At 34.9% G+C, this 16,393-nt stretch overlaps 1 protein-coding gene across 1 annotated transcript; it reads right to left on the reverse strand.

Annotated features, from left to right (window-relative positions):
* Positions 1-10,543: 10,543 nt before the first annotated feature.
* Positions 10,544-11,951, reverse strand: LOC122642674 (heat stress transcription factor A-6b). Its single transcript, XM_043836222.1, has 2 exons — positions 11,567-11,951; positions 10,544-11,340 (listed from the first exon to the last, which is right to left on the reverse strand). The coding sequence occupies exons 1-2, from the start codon at positions 11,864-11,866 to the stop codon at positions 10,546-10,548; spliced, it is 1,095 nt and encodes a 364-aa protein (XP_043692157.1). The 5' UTR covers positions 11,867-11,951; the 3' UTR covers positions 10,544-10,545.
* Between the last annotated feature and the right edge of the window lie 4,442 nt (positions 11,952-16,393).

Genomic DNA, 16,393 nt, shown 5'->3' on the forward strand with positions numbered 1-16,393 from the left:
ATATCAATCTAAAACCATAAGAAAACATGTTGTTTTTCTCATATTTTTTTCGAACTTCACACATTTTTTTTTAATTGACCCTTGGATTATTCTCAAGAGTTGTTTAAGATAGAAGTATCAACGGATTTTCAAATAATTTGAAAGTGACATTTTGTCATTATAAAAAAAATCATTGTTAAACACATTTTTCAAGTATTCATATGAAATGACACTATTACCCGTCATCGAACAAAAAATTGTATATCATGTTAAATAGACAAAAAAAAAAAAAAAAGTTACAAATTATTTATTTAACACCATGAGGGGTACCAATAAGAAAATCCCCAAATTAAATAATAAGACATTATCCCACATGGAAAGGCTTACATCTACATTGATTTAATAAGATAAATTAATTTTCAGTTATATATTATGGGAATACGTAAACAAAGAGATTTTCTTATTATTCACAGTTTCACACCACTTAAGATAAGGGTGTCAAAACCTAAACCGAACGGGCCTAATTGAGTCCAATCCAAACCGAATCAAGGCCTTATCGGTTCAGTCTCGATTTACAGGTTAGAGCACAATTCGATTTCTGCTCGGTTCAGGCTAAACCGATGGGCCACTAATTGACCCGCCCGGTAGGATCGAATTGAACACCATAAACAACCCCAATCCTAAAAACCCTACCCAAAACAGTCTATACTTGGGTTTCAAACCAAATTGAAACCAACATCACAAACCGAACCAAATCGAAACCGAAAATTCCTTATTGGTTTGCTTTGGTTTCCCTGAAACTCACACCAAAACTAGAAAAAATCACACCGGACCATCCAATTGACACCCTAAACTTAAGGTGTCAAATAATCTATAACTTTGTTTTTTTATTTCTCTCTTTCAGTGTAACACACCTTCTCTTTTTAATGAGTGTAAACCTGTCATTTCACATATATACTCAAAAAAGATGCGAAAACAATGATAACTATTGAAATAACATAACGTTAAGTCATTTTCAAATAATTTTAAAAAAAATCTATTTAACCTTATCTTAAAGAAACAAAGACAAAAGACAATCAACAGAAGGTTACATATTCAGGTTACATATTCTAATTACACCTGAAGAGGTGTCATATCATGAATGACAAATCGTGAATCTTCAAGAGCTTCCCAAATATGTTTACATTCTTCAAACAATAACCCTGATTAATCAAAACACCATACAAAAGATCCACATTCAATATATAACAAACTTAGGTGAAAAATAAAAAAATTGGTCATATGGTATCTAACAAATGTTGCCAAAACATTCAAGAAATAAGAATCATCTAATAGACAATAGTTTCTTATATCAAATAAGTCAAAATATGGACCAATAATATCAATTGCTTCCACTTCACAATCCCAACCTTAATAAAAAAACTAAAAAACGCTCACTTCAGTTTTAGATAATTCATCCACTCCATATGATTGAACTCCACAATAAAGCAGCCACATACAACTCCTCTATATCATTTCCACTTTATGTAACACCTACCTGAAACGATTTTCCATTCTTCAAACCAAAAGTAATAGACACAAAGCATTTGTAAAATGTGAATATCCCCTCCAAGCCCCAAACAAAAAATTACTAAATAAACATTAACACTAGACTATATATTCATCTAATATAGCTATAATTCTTTGTTGCCAAAGATTATGAAACCAAAAGTTTTGATTTGCTGGTGTTTAGTTATTTTGAGGATGAGAAAACTTGTACCTAAACTACAAATTGAGAAAGAAAAGAACCATAAATCAGAAATAAAATTAATTTAAAAAATGAAGAGGATAATTTCCAATTGTAATTGTAACAGATGTGCCACTTAGAGTACTCAGTTCAATTATGCCTAATAAGATCTTAAAACCCCTTCCTCGAAAACTTTTAAAAATTATTTTTAGCTTATCAATCGACCATAATTTATAACAACAAACAACAACAATCATAACCTTATCCCAACTAAATGGGGTCGGCTACATGGATCCGAAGAGGTCATGACAGAAAAAAGAAATAAGACAAGTAGAAGACAATAAAAAATTAAAATTACTAAAGAAAAAAGTCTAAGCAATAATCAAAGCAGCATCCCAGGAACAACCCCCTACAAGGGGTTGGCTACACGGATCTTTGTCCTTTAAACAAGCCTATATGCGGTCATACTAGGATCGAGCCTTACCATTTGCATATTTTTTCTTACCACTTGTCCAATAGTCATCTTAGGCTTGCCCCTACTTCTTTTAACTCCTTCAAATTGAATCTGATCACTCTTTTTTACTGGTGCATCTATGGATTTCCGTGGAACATGACCAAATCACCTCAAGAGACTCTCACGTAACTTGTCTTAGTTTGGTGCATCCATGTGTCAAATAATTTATAACCTTATTTTTCCCCCTGTCACTCTAACACACCTTTTCTTTTTAGTGAGTATAAAACCTGTCATTTCACACATGCACTCAAAAACGTACAAAACAGTGACATTTTTTGAAAAAAAACATAATGATAAATCACTTTCAAATAATTAAAAAAAAAAACTCTATTTAAGAAGAAGACAAGAGACAATCAAAATACGGTTACATATTCTACAGACACCTATAGAGGTGTCATGTCATGAATGTCGAAATTGCGGATCTTGGAGAGCTTCCCAAATATGTTTATATTCTTCAAACGATGGCACTGATTAATGAAGACACCATCACCAAGCCAAGAAATCCACATTCAATATGTAACAAACTTAGGTGAGAAATTAAAATATTGGCCACATAATATACAAAAACTGATGCAAAAATCACTTTTTTTTTTATTTATTTGGTGAAACAAAAAACCACTCTTAGGGAATAGAATCATCAAATAGACAATAGTTTTCTTATCTCAGATAAGTCAAAGTAGAGACCCTAGTAACATCAATTGCAATCTCAATCTTAATAAAGTAACTAAAAACACTCTCGGTTTTAGAATAATTTCCACTCTTCTATATATATCATTTCCACGTTATGTAATATCTAACTGAAACGACAACTCATTTTTCAAACCTACAGTAATAGAAACAAATTAAAGCATCTGTAAAATGTTAATCTCCCCTCCCCAAAGCCCCAAACTAAAAAATAACTAAATTAAGCATTACTTAAAACTAACCTATTCATCTAATAGAGCTATAGAGGTGATTAGTTATTCCAAAGAGGAGAAGACTCGTACCTAAATTGCAAATTGAAAAAAAAAAGAACCATAAATCAAAAACAAATTTAGATGAATGAAGAGAATAATTTCCAATTGTAATTGTAATAGATTTGCCACATAGAGCACTCAAGTCAACTATGCCTAATAAGATCTTAAAAGCCCTTCCTTGAAAGCTATATAAAATTATTGCAAGGTTATCTAAGATATGAATTTCTCTAAAATTTTTGAGGGAGAAATCTCTATTAAACTCATTGGTAGCTATTTGAAATAAGCAAATGCTTAAATTCAACTAAAGCGGTTAAACACAAATGCAGCCCAATTAAGGACCTTTGTTTCATTAGCAACCCCAATTATCTTACACTTGTTTAATAAGGCAAATTAATATTCAGTTATATTATGGGAATCCGAAAATAAAGAAAATTTCTTATTATAGACACCTCTTAAGGTGCCAAATAATTTATAACAACAAACAAAAACAACAACAATCATAACTTTATCCCAACTAAATGGGGGTCAGCTACATGGATCCGAAGATGCCATGACAGAAAAAAGAGATAAGAGAAGTAGAAAAAAATAAAAAGTAAAAATGAGTAAAAATAAAATAAAATTACTAAAGTAAAAAGTCAAAATAGTAGTCAAAGCAGCATCCCAGGAATATCCTCCTACAAGGGATCGGCTACACGGGTCCTTGTCCTTCAAACAACTCTATCTGCAGTCATACTATGATTGAGCCTACCATATTTTCTTACCATTTCTCCAATAGTCTTTTTAGGTTTGCCCCTACCTCTTGTAATTCCTTCAAACTGAATCTAGTCATTCTTCCTTACTGATGCATCCATGGGTCTTTGTTGAACATGATCAAACCTCCTTAAGTGGCTCTCATGGAGCTTGACTTGGATTGGTGCATCTATGTGTCAAATAATTTATAACCTTAACTTTTTCCCCCTATCACTGTAACACACCTTTTTTTTTCAGTGAGTATAAAACCTGTCATTTCACATATGTACTAAAAAACATACAAACCAGTGAAAATTCTTGAAAATAACATACTCATAAATCACTTTCAAAAAATCTTAAAAAACTCTATTTTAAGAATAAGACAAGAGGAAATCAAAATACGGTTACATATTCTAAAGACACCTGTAGAGGTATCATGTCATGAATGTCACATCGCGGATCTTATAGAGCTTCCCAAATATGTTTATATTCTTCAAACGATGGCACTAATAAATGAAAATCACCATCAACATGCCAAGAGATCCACATTCAATATGTAACAAACTTAGATGAGAATTGAAAAATTGGCTTTATAGTATCCATAAAATGTTGCAAAAACCACTCTCAAGGAATAGAAACATCAAATAGCCAACAGTTTTCTTATCTCAGATAAGTCAAAGTAGAGATCAGTAACATCAATTGCAACCACTTCACAATCTCAAACTTAATAATAACCAAAAAGATTCCTCAGTTTTAGATTAATTTGCAGTTCTCTATTTATATCATTTTCACGTTGTATATGCAACATCTAACTGAAATAACTTCCCATTCTTCAGGTGATTAGTTTTGATTTGCAGGTGATTAGTTATTCCAAAGAGGAGAAGACCCGTACTTAAACTGCAAATTAAGAAAGAAAAGAGAACAATATATCAGAAACAAAACTCAATTTAAAAAGCGAATTAAGATTCAATGAATGAAGAGGATAATTTTCAATTGTAATTGTAAAAGATTTGCCACATAGAGCACCTAATCCAACCATGCTTGATAAGATCCTAAAATACCTTCCTCAAAAGCTTTTTAAAATTAATCTCAGCTTAGAATAAGTAGAACTCGTCTAACCATAGTCTATATATGTCTATGAGAAATCCCTCCATAATGGTTTTTAAAAAAAAAATTTAAAAACTTATTTTATGAGGTTTAGACACTGCATTTCAACAGAAAAGTGATTTAGCTGGTCACCAAAGAGCTGTAAAGATGGATGGGTTAACTTAGTTGTAATCATGCTTAGTTCCATTTAGCTCATAATAACTAACTTATCACATAGCTAACACAGGTGGAATTCCACCTGACAAAGGGTTCCACAACTATTCTCATTGGCCAAATTTCAACATAAGAAAGGCATGAGAAGTGACCAAAAAGTGAGTCAAAGTAATCAGTATATTAAGATAAAACTTTGGATAATGAGAGTTTCAATTCCTGTAATTTTAGCAAATATTCCTGAGATAAGGATGGAACTTAATTGTAATCAGAATATTAGGTTCCAAGAAAATGACTTGTTTGGAGTCAAAAGTATACCCCTATATGGTGGGGGTTTTCAATTCTTATGATGATAGCAACTAGATTAGGAGATAAATATAGGAAATTTCCATGATATGATTAACATCACATCATTAACATAAAACCGAAGCAATTTTAAGAAATCTGGATTGTCAAGATTCATGAGTTAGTGTAGCATTTAGTGGTACTTCTATTATTGCTTAGGTTACTTTTAGATTTTCCCCGTAGAAATTCTTTTCTTCTTTTCTTCCCCAGTAGAGATTTAGAGAGGATTTCTATATACTATAGTAAAACAAAATCAAACATTGTATAACTATAACAGAAAAGAGAGATTTTACTCTTGAGGGTCTTCCCCTCCCCATCCCCCACCTCAAAAAAAAATCTCTGACAACAATTTTCTTTTAAACCAAAAGAGTTTAAATAGTTTTTTCAGTTTCACTTGCACACTCTATCTCAGTTTCAGACTCTCTCTCTCTCCAAATCAGTTGATCCGATCCCAATTCCTTGAACCATGTTACAAATATATCCATTAACCACAGTATCGGGGAATTTAATTGGGTGGTATTTTGGTGCATTTGTTACCAATTGTCATCATATATTACCATTGATGCATATCAAGTTAAGAGGGGAACTTATTGTATAGTTACTAACAGCAACAACAACAAAAAACTCAGCCTTATCCCAACTTAATAGGGTCGGCTACGTATATGAATCCAAATAAAACAAAGTAGAAAAAACTGATGTCTAAACAAAAAAAGGGAATGGAGGGATGGGAAATGAGATGAGAAATGATAAAAAAAAAAAAAAAATTAAAAAAATGACAAATGAGTGATGGAAGATTTTAAAAAAAATAGAGATGAAGGATGAAAATAAGAGGAAAGAGGTACAACCCAACAACTCAGTAGAATCTCAGTTAAATGGGGTTTGCTACATGGATCCTTGCCCTCCAATAGGCTCTATCCAAGATCATGTTTGGTACAAGACTTGGACTATGCATGTCCTTCCTCACTTCTCCTATTGTCATTTTAGGGCTGCCCCTAGCTATTTTAGCTCCTTCAATCAGGATCATATCACTTCTCCTCATTGGGGCGTCCCTCGTCCTCTGTTGAACATAACCATAACAACTCAAACGACTCTCTTGGAGCTTGTCATTGATCAGGGCAACTCCAAGTCAGTTCTAATATGTTCATTTCTTACTCTATCCTTCATAGTTTTTCCGCACATCCATCTTAACATACTCATCTCAGCTACCCATAGCTTTCTAATATGACACTTCTTAACTGCCCAACATTCTGCCCCATACATCATAGCTGGACGTACCACAGTCCTATAGAACTTTCCTTTAAGCTTTAAAGGAATACGTCGGTCACATAGCACTCCGGACGCACTTCTCCACTTCATCCATCCCACTTTAATTATCTGTGAAATATCATCCTCTATGTCATGTTCTTTATTTATGATTGACTCCAAATATCTAAAATAGTCACTTTGCGGTATCTCTCTTTCCTCGATTCGCACCATGTTAGTATCCATTATAGTGTGACTAAAATTACACATCAAATACTCTGTCATCGTTTTACTAATTTTAAGTCTTTTGTTTCCAAGGTTGATCTCCATAGTTCTAACTAAGCGTTAATCTCTGTTTTTGTCTAATCCACCAAAACGATATCATCGGCGAAGAGCATACACCACGGGATCTCGCCTTGAATGCTTTTGGTTAGATTGTTCATAATAAGCGCAAATAGATAAGGGCTTAAGGTAGATCCTTATGAAAACAAAATACAAGGATTGAGAGTCTCCTAAATCAAGAGCCCCAAGTGGAAAAAGGTTAAAGAATTCATTATGTTTAAGTCACCTCATAGTCTTACTAAGGATTCTTTTAAGGTGCATCCTCCAAGGAAGGAGAATAACAGTTCTAAGATGAACTAGTTCAAAGACTTTAAAAAATTATTATTATTAAAAACATCATTGATAATCATTTTATTTCCATATGTTGTATTAAAACTTGAGTAGTCTCATTAAACTATTTTAGTAGGAACCATCCCTTTAGAACAACTCAGTGTTATCCCAACTAAATGGGGTCAGCTACATGGATTTTTGCCCTCCAATTAGTTCTATTAGAGGTCATACTTGATACAAGACCTAAACTATGCTTGTCTTTCCTCACTTCTCTTAAGGTCATTTTAGGTTTGCCCTTGGCTCTTTAGTTCCTTTAATCTAAATCAAATCAATCCTTTGTACTGAAGCATCCAAAAGACTCTATTGAACATGACCATGCCACCTCAAACAACTTTCTCGTAGTTTAATTATCATGAATCGAAGCTACTCCCATATCAACTCTAATACGACCATGCCTTACTTTATCCTTCCTAGTTTTGCCACTCATTCATCTCAATCAACATCTTCATCTCCACTATTCTAAGTTTGTTTATATGATGCTTCTAAACTGTCCAATATTCTACATCATACATCATAGGTAGTCGTATGACTATCCTGTAAAATTTTCCTTTTAAGTTTAAAGGAATACAGCGATCACACCACTCCACTTCATCCATCCTATTTTAATGCTCTGTGAAACATCATTCTTTATATCACCTTCTCTATTTATGATTGAGCCCAAAAACCTTAAATAATCACTTTGCGAAATCTCACTCTCATCAATTTTCACTACCTCATTATTTGTCCTAGTGCAACCAAAGTTACACACTATATATATACTCTACCTTCATTCTACTTGGGAACCATTCCTTCATTTGTACATTTTATATCGGCTCCTAAATTGATAAGAGCACGCTATGGTTTTGAAACTAAATTATTTACTTACCGCAATAGTGACATAGCTGAACCATCTTTGGCTAATGACTCTAATCTATAATATTTACATATTTCAATTCTACTTGAGCTTTATCCATAATATTAACACTATTTTCTCTGCTTGTTTCTACATTTTGCCCTTTTTTTCCTACAAGTGCATTGCTGACATCATCCAACATTTCACCTTGCACTTTGTTGGGAGTGCAGAGATACAAGTTGCTAGAACTATGGAATTACTTATGTTGCCCTATTTAGATTGAATGTAGTGATTCATGTTTTTTTGCCATATATTATAATGCTTTTTAGCATCTATAATTTGGGCATTAGCCATATAACTTAAATAAAATCCCATCAACCTCTAAGCTGGCCTATGAAACCACATATTATGGCTTTAGCTATATTGGGATCTCTATAACCATTACTTTTTGAGGTTGTAGCATATATGCATCATCATATGCTTCATCAAATTTACTAAATGGTATTCTGACATCCCATCAACATTTCATTCAACAATTGATCTACAATCATACTGGGTAAAATTATAGATATTATCTTCTTCGAATTGCAAATCTATGGGTGTAGGCCTAGGATAATACATTTTTGTAGGTGTTGTGGACACAGTTCTTCTACCATACAAGATTTCCCCCAGAATGGGGAGAAGAGCAGTATAAAAGGTAAATCTTAAAGCTAAAAAGTTGCCCTTCCTCTCTATTCCTCATTCCAAGACATATAAATTAGTCGAGACAAATGCTTCAAAATTAGGATATGGTGGAATCTTGAAACAAAGATTTCAAGATAGAGTAGGTTATGAGGTACACTTCTGGGGTATGGAAACCATCACAACAAAGAGCATACATAACTTTATAACATATTATATATATATACTTTAGCAATATTCTATAATCCTAAATCCATATCAAATCCACGTAGGAAAGGAATATGTGAATATTATAAATAAAATCATGACTCAAAGATGGTTCACCTATGTTACTGTTATGGTAAGTAATAAAGAATATAATTTAGTTTCAGAACCATATAGCTCTTATCAATCCAGGACCAGATTTACTGAACAAACACAAAGAAATAAGGAATAAGATTTATGTCTTACACTATTTAAGTTATCAATTAATGGGTTATATCTAAAAGTATTATTATTATTATTATTATTATTATTATTATTTATCACAACAACCTCTCTCAAGCTACCATGCATCAACAAACAAGTTTTCTAACAATATCAAAAGTTATAAAATGGTATATATGTTGATCATTAGCAGGAAGAAGTGGACCACCAATTTAAACTTTGATTGGTCTGTTTGCATAATTAAACATTTGATAATCACAAGGGAATATATATAAAGGGTTGGCTAGTTCTTATAAGTTGAACTTAGCTCTGGTTAGAAGGTTGGCTTCCACGCATAGAACCTACTCAGACAGCATATGGACGTGAAAGACAAACTGGCAACCTTGTATGAAGAAGCTTAATTAGCTTTCAGTTTCTGTTACTTCAGCAGTAATTAATACTACTATTACTGCATGCAATTATCATCACAAAGGAAAGGAAAGATATATACTTTCAATGTAATTTGGGTAATTTAAAGTGTTAGGTAGACAACTCTATACCCAGATTTGTATTTTGCAGTTGAGCTGTGCAGTGGCGTGTTAATATGTAAAACTTTCATCGTTGATTGATTTGCCTTTGCACTGCATGGTGCAAATTTGACTTCGTAATCACCAGAAACTGTCAAAAAAAAAAAGTTTAAAAATATAGGAGCCAAAGAAGTGCATAAGAAGCACAAATGTCTAACCAATCGATCAAAGCCATCTGATCACCGTTTTATAGGTTGAAATTTGGAGATAAAACATCTTCAACTTGTTCTTGTTGCCGAAAAGATCTCTACATTCCATTCTAATGTACAAAGGAAAAAAGATTAAACCCATTAAAACCAGAATCATCAAATAAAGAAGGAAGATTGGGTACATAGTACATTTTACACTGGTTTGAAAAAAAAAAACCCTTATTCTTCCAAGCTTTTTCTGCAATCTGATCAAACTTAAAAGAAGAAGAAAAAAAAAAAAAAAATTTAGATAAAATTACATCATATCCTAGCTTAAACTACATTTGATACATACAATATTGGGTTCCTTTTGATTATTATCTCCTCCTTCATCTTCAATATCTATGGATCAAAATACCCCTTTTTCATTCGAGAAGGAACCCAGATGAAATTTTCAAACAAAATCAAAGCTTGGAGGCACCAGCACTTGTTCTATCCCTTCCTTGGACTAGAACCTAAGTAACCAAACTTACTAGCCAATACATTAACAACCTCCTCCCCTCCTTCAGAGGTTTCTTCATCCAAAAACTCATTCAACAATTCTTCCCAGAATTCCTCATCCAGTGCTTTACTTTCCTCACCTTCAAATTCCCTTTCTTCCTCTTCTTCTTCTTCGTCTTCTTCTTCTTGCTCTTTCTTGGCTTTTCCCATTCCTTGCATCTCCATTGCCAACATCTCAAGCTCCGACACTTCGAATCCGTAAACATCTCTGAAATCTTCTTGTTTGACCTTGATTAGGTTCTGGTTCTGTCCATCCCTTCCACTTTGGCTAGACTCACCAACTTCAACCATATTACTGGGTCCTTGACCAATGGGCCTCCTTCGTTTCTTAGTGATTGCTTCTTCGAGTACTTTTCTCCTCTCCCTGTGTTGAGCTAATTGCTGTATAAAAGATGGGTTCCTCATTGCTCTTGCCAAGAAATTCATCATCTGTTGCTGTTTCAATTCTGTTCCTCTAAGTCTTCTCTCCATTGTTTGAAGATGGGCAAGAGTGTTCTGCTGTTTCTGTCTAAGATTCACGAGTTCCATCATCAACACCTGTTTGTCAATCGTCAACTGTTCGATTTCTGAATCCAATCCATAACGACCCACCTCCATACATTGCTGCTGAGGATTAGGCTCTGAAGCTGTCTTCCTCCTCTTCAGATTCTTCAATATATGCTTCTGACCTCTCAGAAATCTTTCATTAGCAAACTCCCACTTCTCTGGATCAACCTTCCTAAACCCCTGCCAAACATCAAATTTCACATTCTTTGATCAACATCAGAAATCGAGAATTTTCTAGAAAAAAAAAAAAATTTGACTTTTTGGGCAATTTCCACAAAAAGAGACGTCTTATTCGGAAAATGTCAAATCTAGCGATAGTAAAACCCTAATTCTCGATTCTTCTCTACTTCACACGTAGAGTCCTGGAATGCCGAACTTGCAACTCTCTGAGAGTAAAATGGCTTACATAGGTGTTAAGTTGCCTAACAAAGCTGGAGAAGTTATTGTGCTTGAAGAATCTGGGAAGAAGATTCATGGAGAAGGTATGAAGATCCCAGACAACAAAGCTGTTACCAGCAACACTCCAAGAAACTATAAGATCAGTAGTTGGGTCATCGACCATATCAAAAGTTTTTGTGAGGAAAGGTGCAGGGCCTGTCTCATTAAGACCTTCCATGGGTTGTGGAAGAGGAAACAAAGGCGGTTCTTCAGGATAAGATGAACTCCCATCAGGAAACTCTTCTTTAACTGGGTATAAAGGATTCATGATTGGGAAACAATCGGAATTGCTGGAAGTTTAATGGGTACAGAGATCTTTTCTCCTAAAAAAAATAAATTTCGATTTTAGGTTTCTTAAAATGAGTCTCTTTTCGGATCATGAACAGATAAGGATCGTCCTAGATTAGGAAAGAGAATCTTAAATAACCATTGTTGGGTTTTCAACGAAATGCAGATTTAAGATGAAGAAAGAAGACAGTAAGAAGTAGAGAAGATGAAATAAGAAACATCAGAAGAAACGAGAATAAATCAAAAAGCGAACTTTAGAGAAATTTTGCACTTTTTCGCTAACAAGAGTGTTTTGTCTGTCATGCGCGGGGAGACGCAATTGAGAAACACTGAGGCAGTAAGGATGGAGGGAGACTTGGGAGTGCAAAGCTTAAATGGATCCAACACCGAAACTTCTAGATCTTTTGCCAAGTGGGAGTATTTTTTTATAGAAAATAAAAATTAGGAACTAAAAATAGTTTAGAAGGTTCTGGAACTTGCAAATATAAGGGATAATACAGTTGGAGACCCCTTTACTAATTAGGAAAGAAGTGTGGTTTTATCTTTTAATTTAATGGGTAGTTTCAATCTGTGGTTTTAGTCTCCGGTATTGGAACAATTATCGATCAACCCAAAACTGATACAGTATCAGATTGATGTCCGCACAAATTTACTTATGATTCTTCTTTAAAATAGATTTTCGCGTCACCGATATGATATCAGCATGGTATCGGATCGATTTCACCAGATACCTTAAACCATGGTCCCAACAATGGTAGGGGGTAAAGGCACTCCAAAATTCTCATCGACTGGTGTTCCAGAGTTCAGACCCCACTTACATAATTGGGTGACATCACTGAAAGCTACCTCTAAGCTCTCTAGCTTGACTTTCAGACACAAGAGTTAGCATATTTTGCAACTTGAAGTGCGTGGTGGCCCATGATAATGAACACTATCAACCAATCTACAGAGTTTATAATGGAAATCGAAAACAAACTCTGGATTGGTTGATTTAAACAACCAAATGGAAATGGAATACATTCGTTTTGCTGTCAACACCTGATTGGCTCTTTTTCTGCAAGCATCTTGTCCGGTGAATGCCCAGTGAGGCATCCAACGGGTGCATCAGGAAGTGTGTTTGGCCTCACCCTGGCGTGCATCTCGGTGCCCACAGAATAGCCCCGCCTTTAGATGTCTCACTGGGCAGGTCGCGCTGGCGAAGAGCGTGATCCATAAACAAGGAATTTTTTTTTTTCTGGTGCTAAAGTTTGATTTGATCCAAATCCGAATAACAAGTTTGATTGGATTCCTAAATGGAATAATCATTTTGACTAGATAAACAATGAATCTTATGGGAAAAGAAAAATGATTTGCCTGGGCTAGCTACTTATTTTGAGAAAGAAAAACGTGTAGTGTAGGGTCTATCTATCCATTATTGTAACTAGGGTTGTGCGCAGAGAAAACAGGAATAAAAGAAGAGAAAACATAGAAACAAAAATCAACGTGTCTCTCTATTATGGGAACAATAAAAAAAAATGTGCACCCAATGAAATAAGAAGCTCCCGCCACTGCATGTTCTCCGGAGGGTCATAATGCAAACATCTTTACCTCAGATTTGCGGAGAGGCTATTTCCTGATTCAAACTCGTGAATCTGTAAAATTATCTCCTTCAGATCTCTATCCCACCCAGTTCTCCGATGCGGACCTCACCTGGGTAGAGTGTTCGGGCACGGCAAAGTGGCCAATTTTGAAATCCAGATTCAAAACTGGTGAAGAGGAATATGGGGGGAAAAGAACCAATCGCCTGGATAGTGAAATTGGATTTGGTTGGACTCTCCTAAATTAGAATTTGGATGGTCTACGGCCTGCATGACCGTAGCAGCCATAGCAGCGCCCTAATGAGGTGCGGTGCAATGACCGCCTTACCCCTTCTTGAGTGCCTTGCCCGAACAGGGGTAAGGCGGTCATTGCGCTGCGTCTCATTAGTGGGCTGCTTGCTGCCCGTAGACGATCCTGATCCCCTAAATTAACATCTCTTGAACAAAACATATGTCAAGGTCGAGAGTCTCAAGATCCAGAGATGTCTGTAGCACCAACAGTAGTGACAGACATGATACAATGGTAAGTTACTTTCGAAAACCCTCTATTGTTGTGTAAAAAACATATAAAATGATAAAAACATGGTCACGCCAAGCCCAGCCCAGCCCAATAGTGCCAGGCCTAGGCTGAGCCCTAGCGACCTTTGGTTGGGCCTGAGGTTTCAAAAACTCGGTCCGGCCCAGCCCAGCCCAGCTCTATTGCACCTGTATTAAGGGTAGTGGCGACTGACCTATGCTGGGATTGGCAACACGCAATATGACCTGTTGTACTAAGTTTTTTAAATCCTTGATCAATCTCGGTATCATCTTCTTTGTTTCCACTACTACAGATTCTGAATCAGGGGTGCAAGTTTGGCCTTGTCGGCCCAAACCCACCCTGACCCACTCTGAGCCCAAACAGGTTTGGACTGAGATACTTGGCTCTAAGGGCGGGTCAGGCCCAAAAATTTCTGGCCCTTCTTGCAAGGCTTGGAAATATCAATTTTTTGGGATTGGACCCTGTATCGGCTAGGATTGGCCCAATATCGATCCGTAGCGATTCAGATCGGCCCAGTATTGCTTTGCAGGTTTTTTGATGATGTAATCTAGATTGGTATCCGATCTAGAGGATACCAATCCGCGGCCCAAGATCAGCCAAGAATTGGTATCATATACAGATTAAGGGTGTCAAAACCAAACCAAAACCGAAAACCGAACCCGAAATCGAGCCGAATTAACCAAATCAAGCCTAACCGAATTAATTCGGTTTGGTTTCGGTTCTGGTATGTGATATTCTAATTCGGTTCGGGTTCGGTTTCGATTTCATGCCAAGACCCATCAGTTTGAACCGTAACCGAACCGAATAAACCACTTAATCCAAAGCCATATATCTTTTAAATTTATTGGTAATCATATCTAACCAAATGACTTTAAATATTCCACTTTTCTATGTTTTCATTGTTTTTTTTGTAATTATCCAACGGAATAAAATTTATATGCCACTCTTCATAGGAGAAAATAAAAAACTCTATCAATTTTCTTTGTATTTTTGGTAACCATCTAACCTAATGATTTTTCATATTCCACTTTCCAGGTTTTCTCTATTTCTCTTTCTCAATTTCCTTTTTCAACTCTTCAAGTGTGCAACCGAATTAGAACCGTAACCTGAAACGAATTAGACCCGAATTGAAACCGTATTTGAAAACCGAATTAGAATCGTAACCGAACCGAACCGAGCAGGTTCAGATTCGGTTGGTGGTCCCAGAACCGACTCGATTTTCGGTTCGCTTTCGAGTCACACCCTCAAGTCATGGAACCGAACCGAATACCCGAAACTGAACCGTTTGACACCCTTAATACAGATTGACAAATTCAACAGATCCAATACCGATTTTCAGAACCATGATTTGCTCTATTCAAAGCATACTTATACTAGTCCTAAGCTATGCTTGTCTTTTCTCACAACCAACTCTTTTAGTTCCTTCAATCTGAATCAAATCATCCCTCGAAACCAAAGCATTCAAAGGCCTTCATGACACATGTCTATGTCAGCTCAAGCAAATTTCTCACAACTAATCATGTATTGGAGCTACTCCTAAATTAGCTCTAATTTTTTATTTTTTATTTATCATTTCTAGTTTTACCACTCATGTGACTCAACATCCCCATCTTAGCTATTCTAAGTTTATTTAAATGTTGTTTCTTCACTACTCAACAATTCAGCCTTATACATCATTTCTAATTGTATAACTATGCTATAAAAGTTTCTTTTGAGTTAAAAAAAAAAAGACCTATCAATCATACAACACTCTAGACTAAGGGTGCTAAAACCAAACCGAATCAAACCGTTTAAACCAAAACATGAACATGTTTAATAAATGGTTCGGTTTAGATTTCACATTTGAGACCGTTTAGTTAAATGGTTTAAACCAACGGTAAACCAGTCAATATATATAGTAAACTAGTCATTAATTGCTAAAATAAACAACTATGGTGGGTAAAAACAAATCCCACTAAAAAACTTAAGAGACATTCAAACCTTTTGAATAAAAATTAAAACACATAAACAATTACAGCCTTACAATTATTGTAAGAAAACATATAATAATAATCAATTCAATAAATGTTATGTTTATATTTATTTGAATTAAACAATTAAACATATAAACAATTATAATCTTACAATTATTACAAGAAAACATATAACAATGATCAATTCAATTATATGTTAAGTTTACATCTATTTCAATAAAAATTTAAAAGAAAAAGAAGTCATTTCAATAAGAATTAAAAAAAAGAAACTGTTTAAGTCCAATCAATACTGCAAACCGTTAATACCAAAGCGTTTAAAACCGAAACATTGAAACTATTTACACTGAAATCAGACCATGTAACACCCTTACTTTGGATGCACCCATCCACTTCATCCATCCTATTATAATTTTTTGTGC

Source organism: Telopea speciosissima, chromosome 10, assembly GCF_018873765.1.
Source record: "Telopea speciosissima isolate NSW1024214 ecotype Mountain lineage chromosome 10, Tspe_v1, whole genome shotgun sequence".
Lineage (NCBI taxonomy): Eukaryota > Viridiplantae > Streptophyta > Magnoliopsida > Proteales > Proteaceae > Telopea > Telopea speciosissima.

Coding starts and splice junctions, on each gene's coding strand:
- LOC122642674 (XM_043836222.1), bottom strand. CDS start 11,866: ATGAATCCTTTATACCCAGTTAAAGAAGAGTTTCCTGATGGGAGTTCA. Junction 11,341..11,566: donor TTAGGCAACTTAACACCTAT/GTAAGCCATTTT, acceptor GATGTTTGGCAG/GGGTTTAGGAAGGTTGATCC.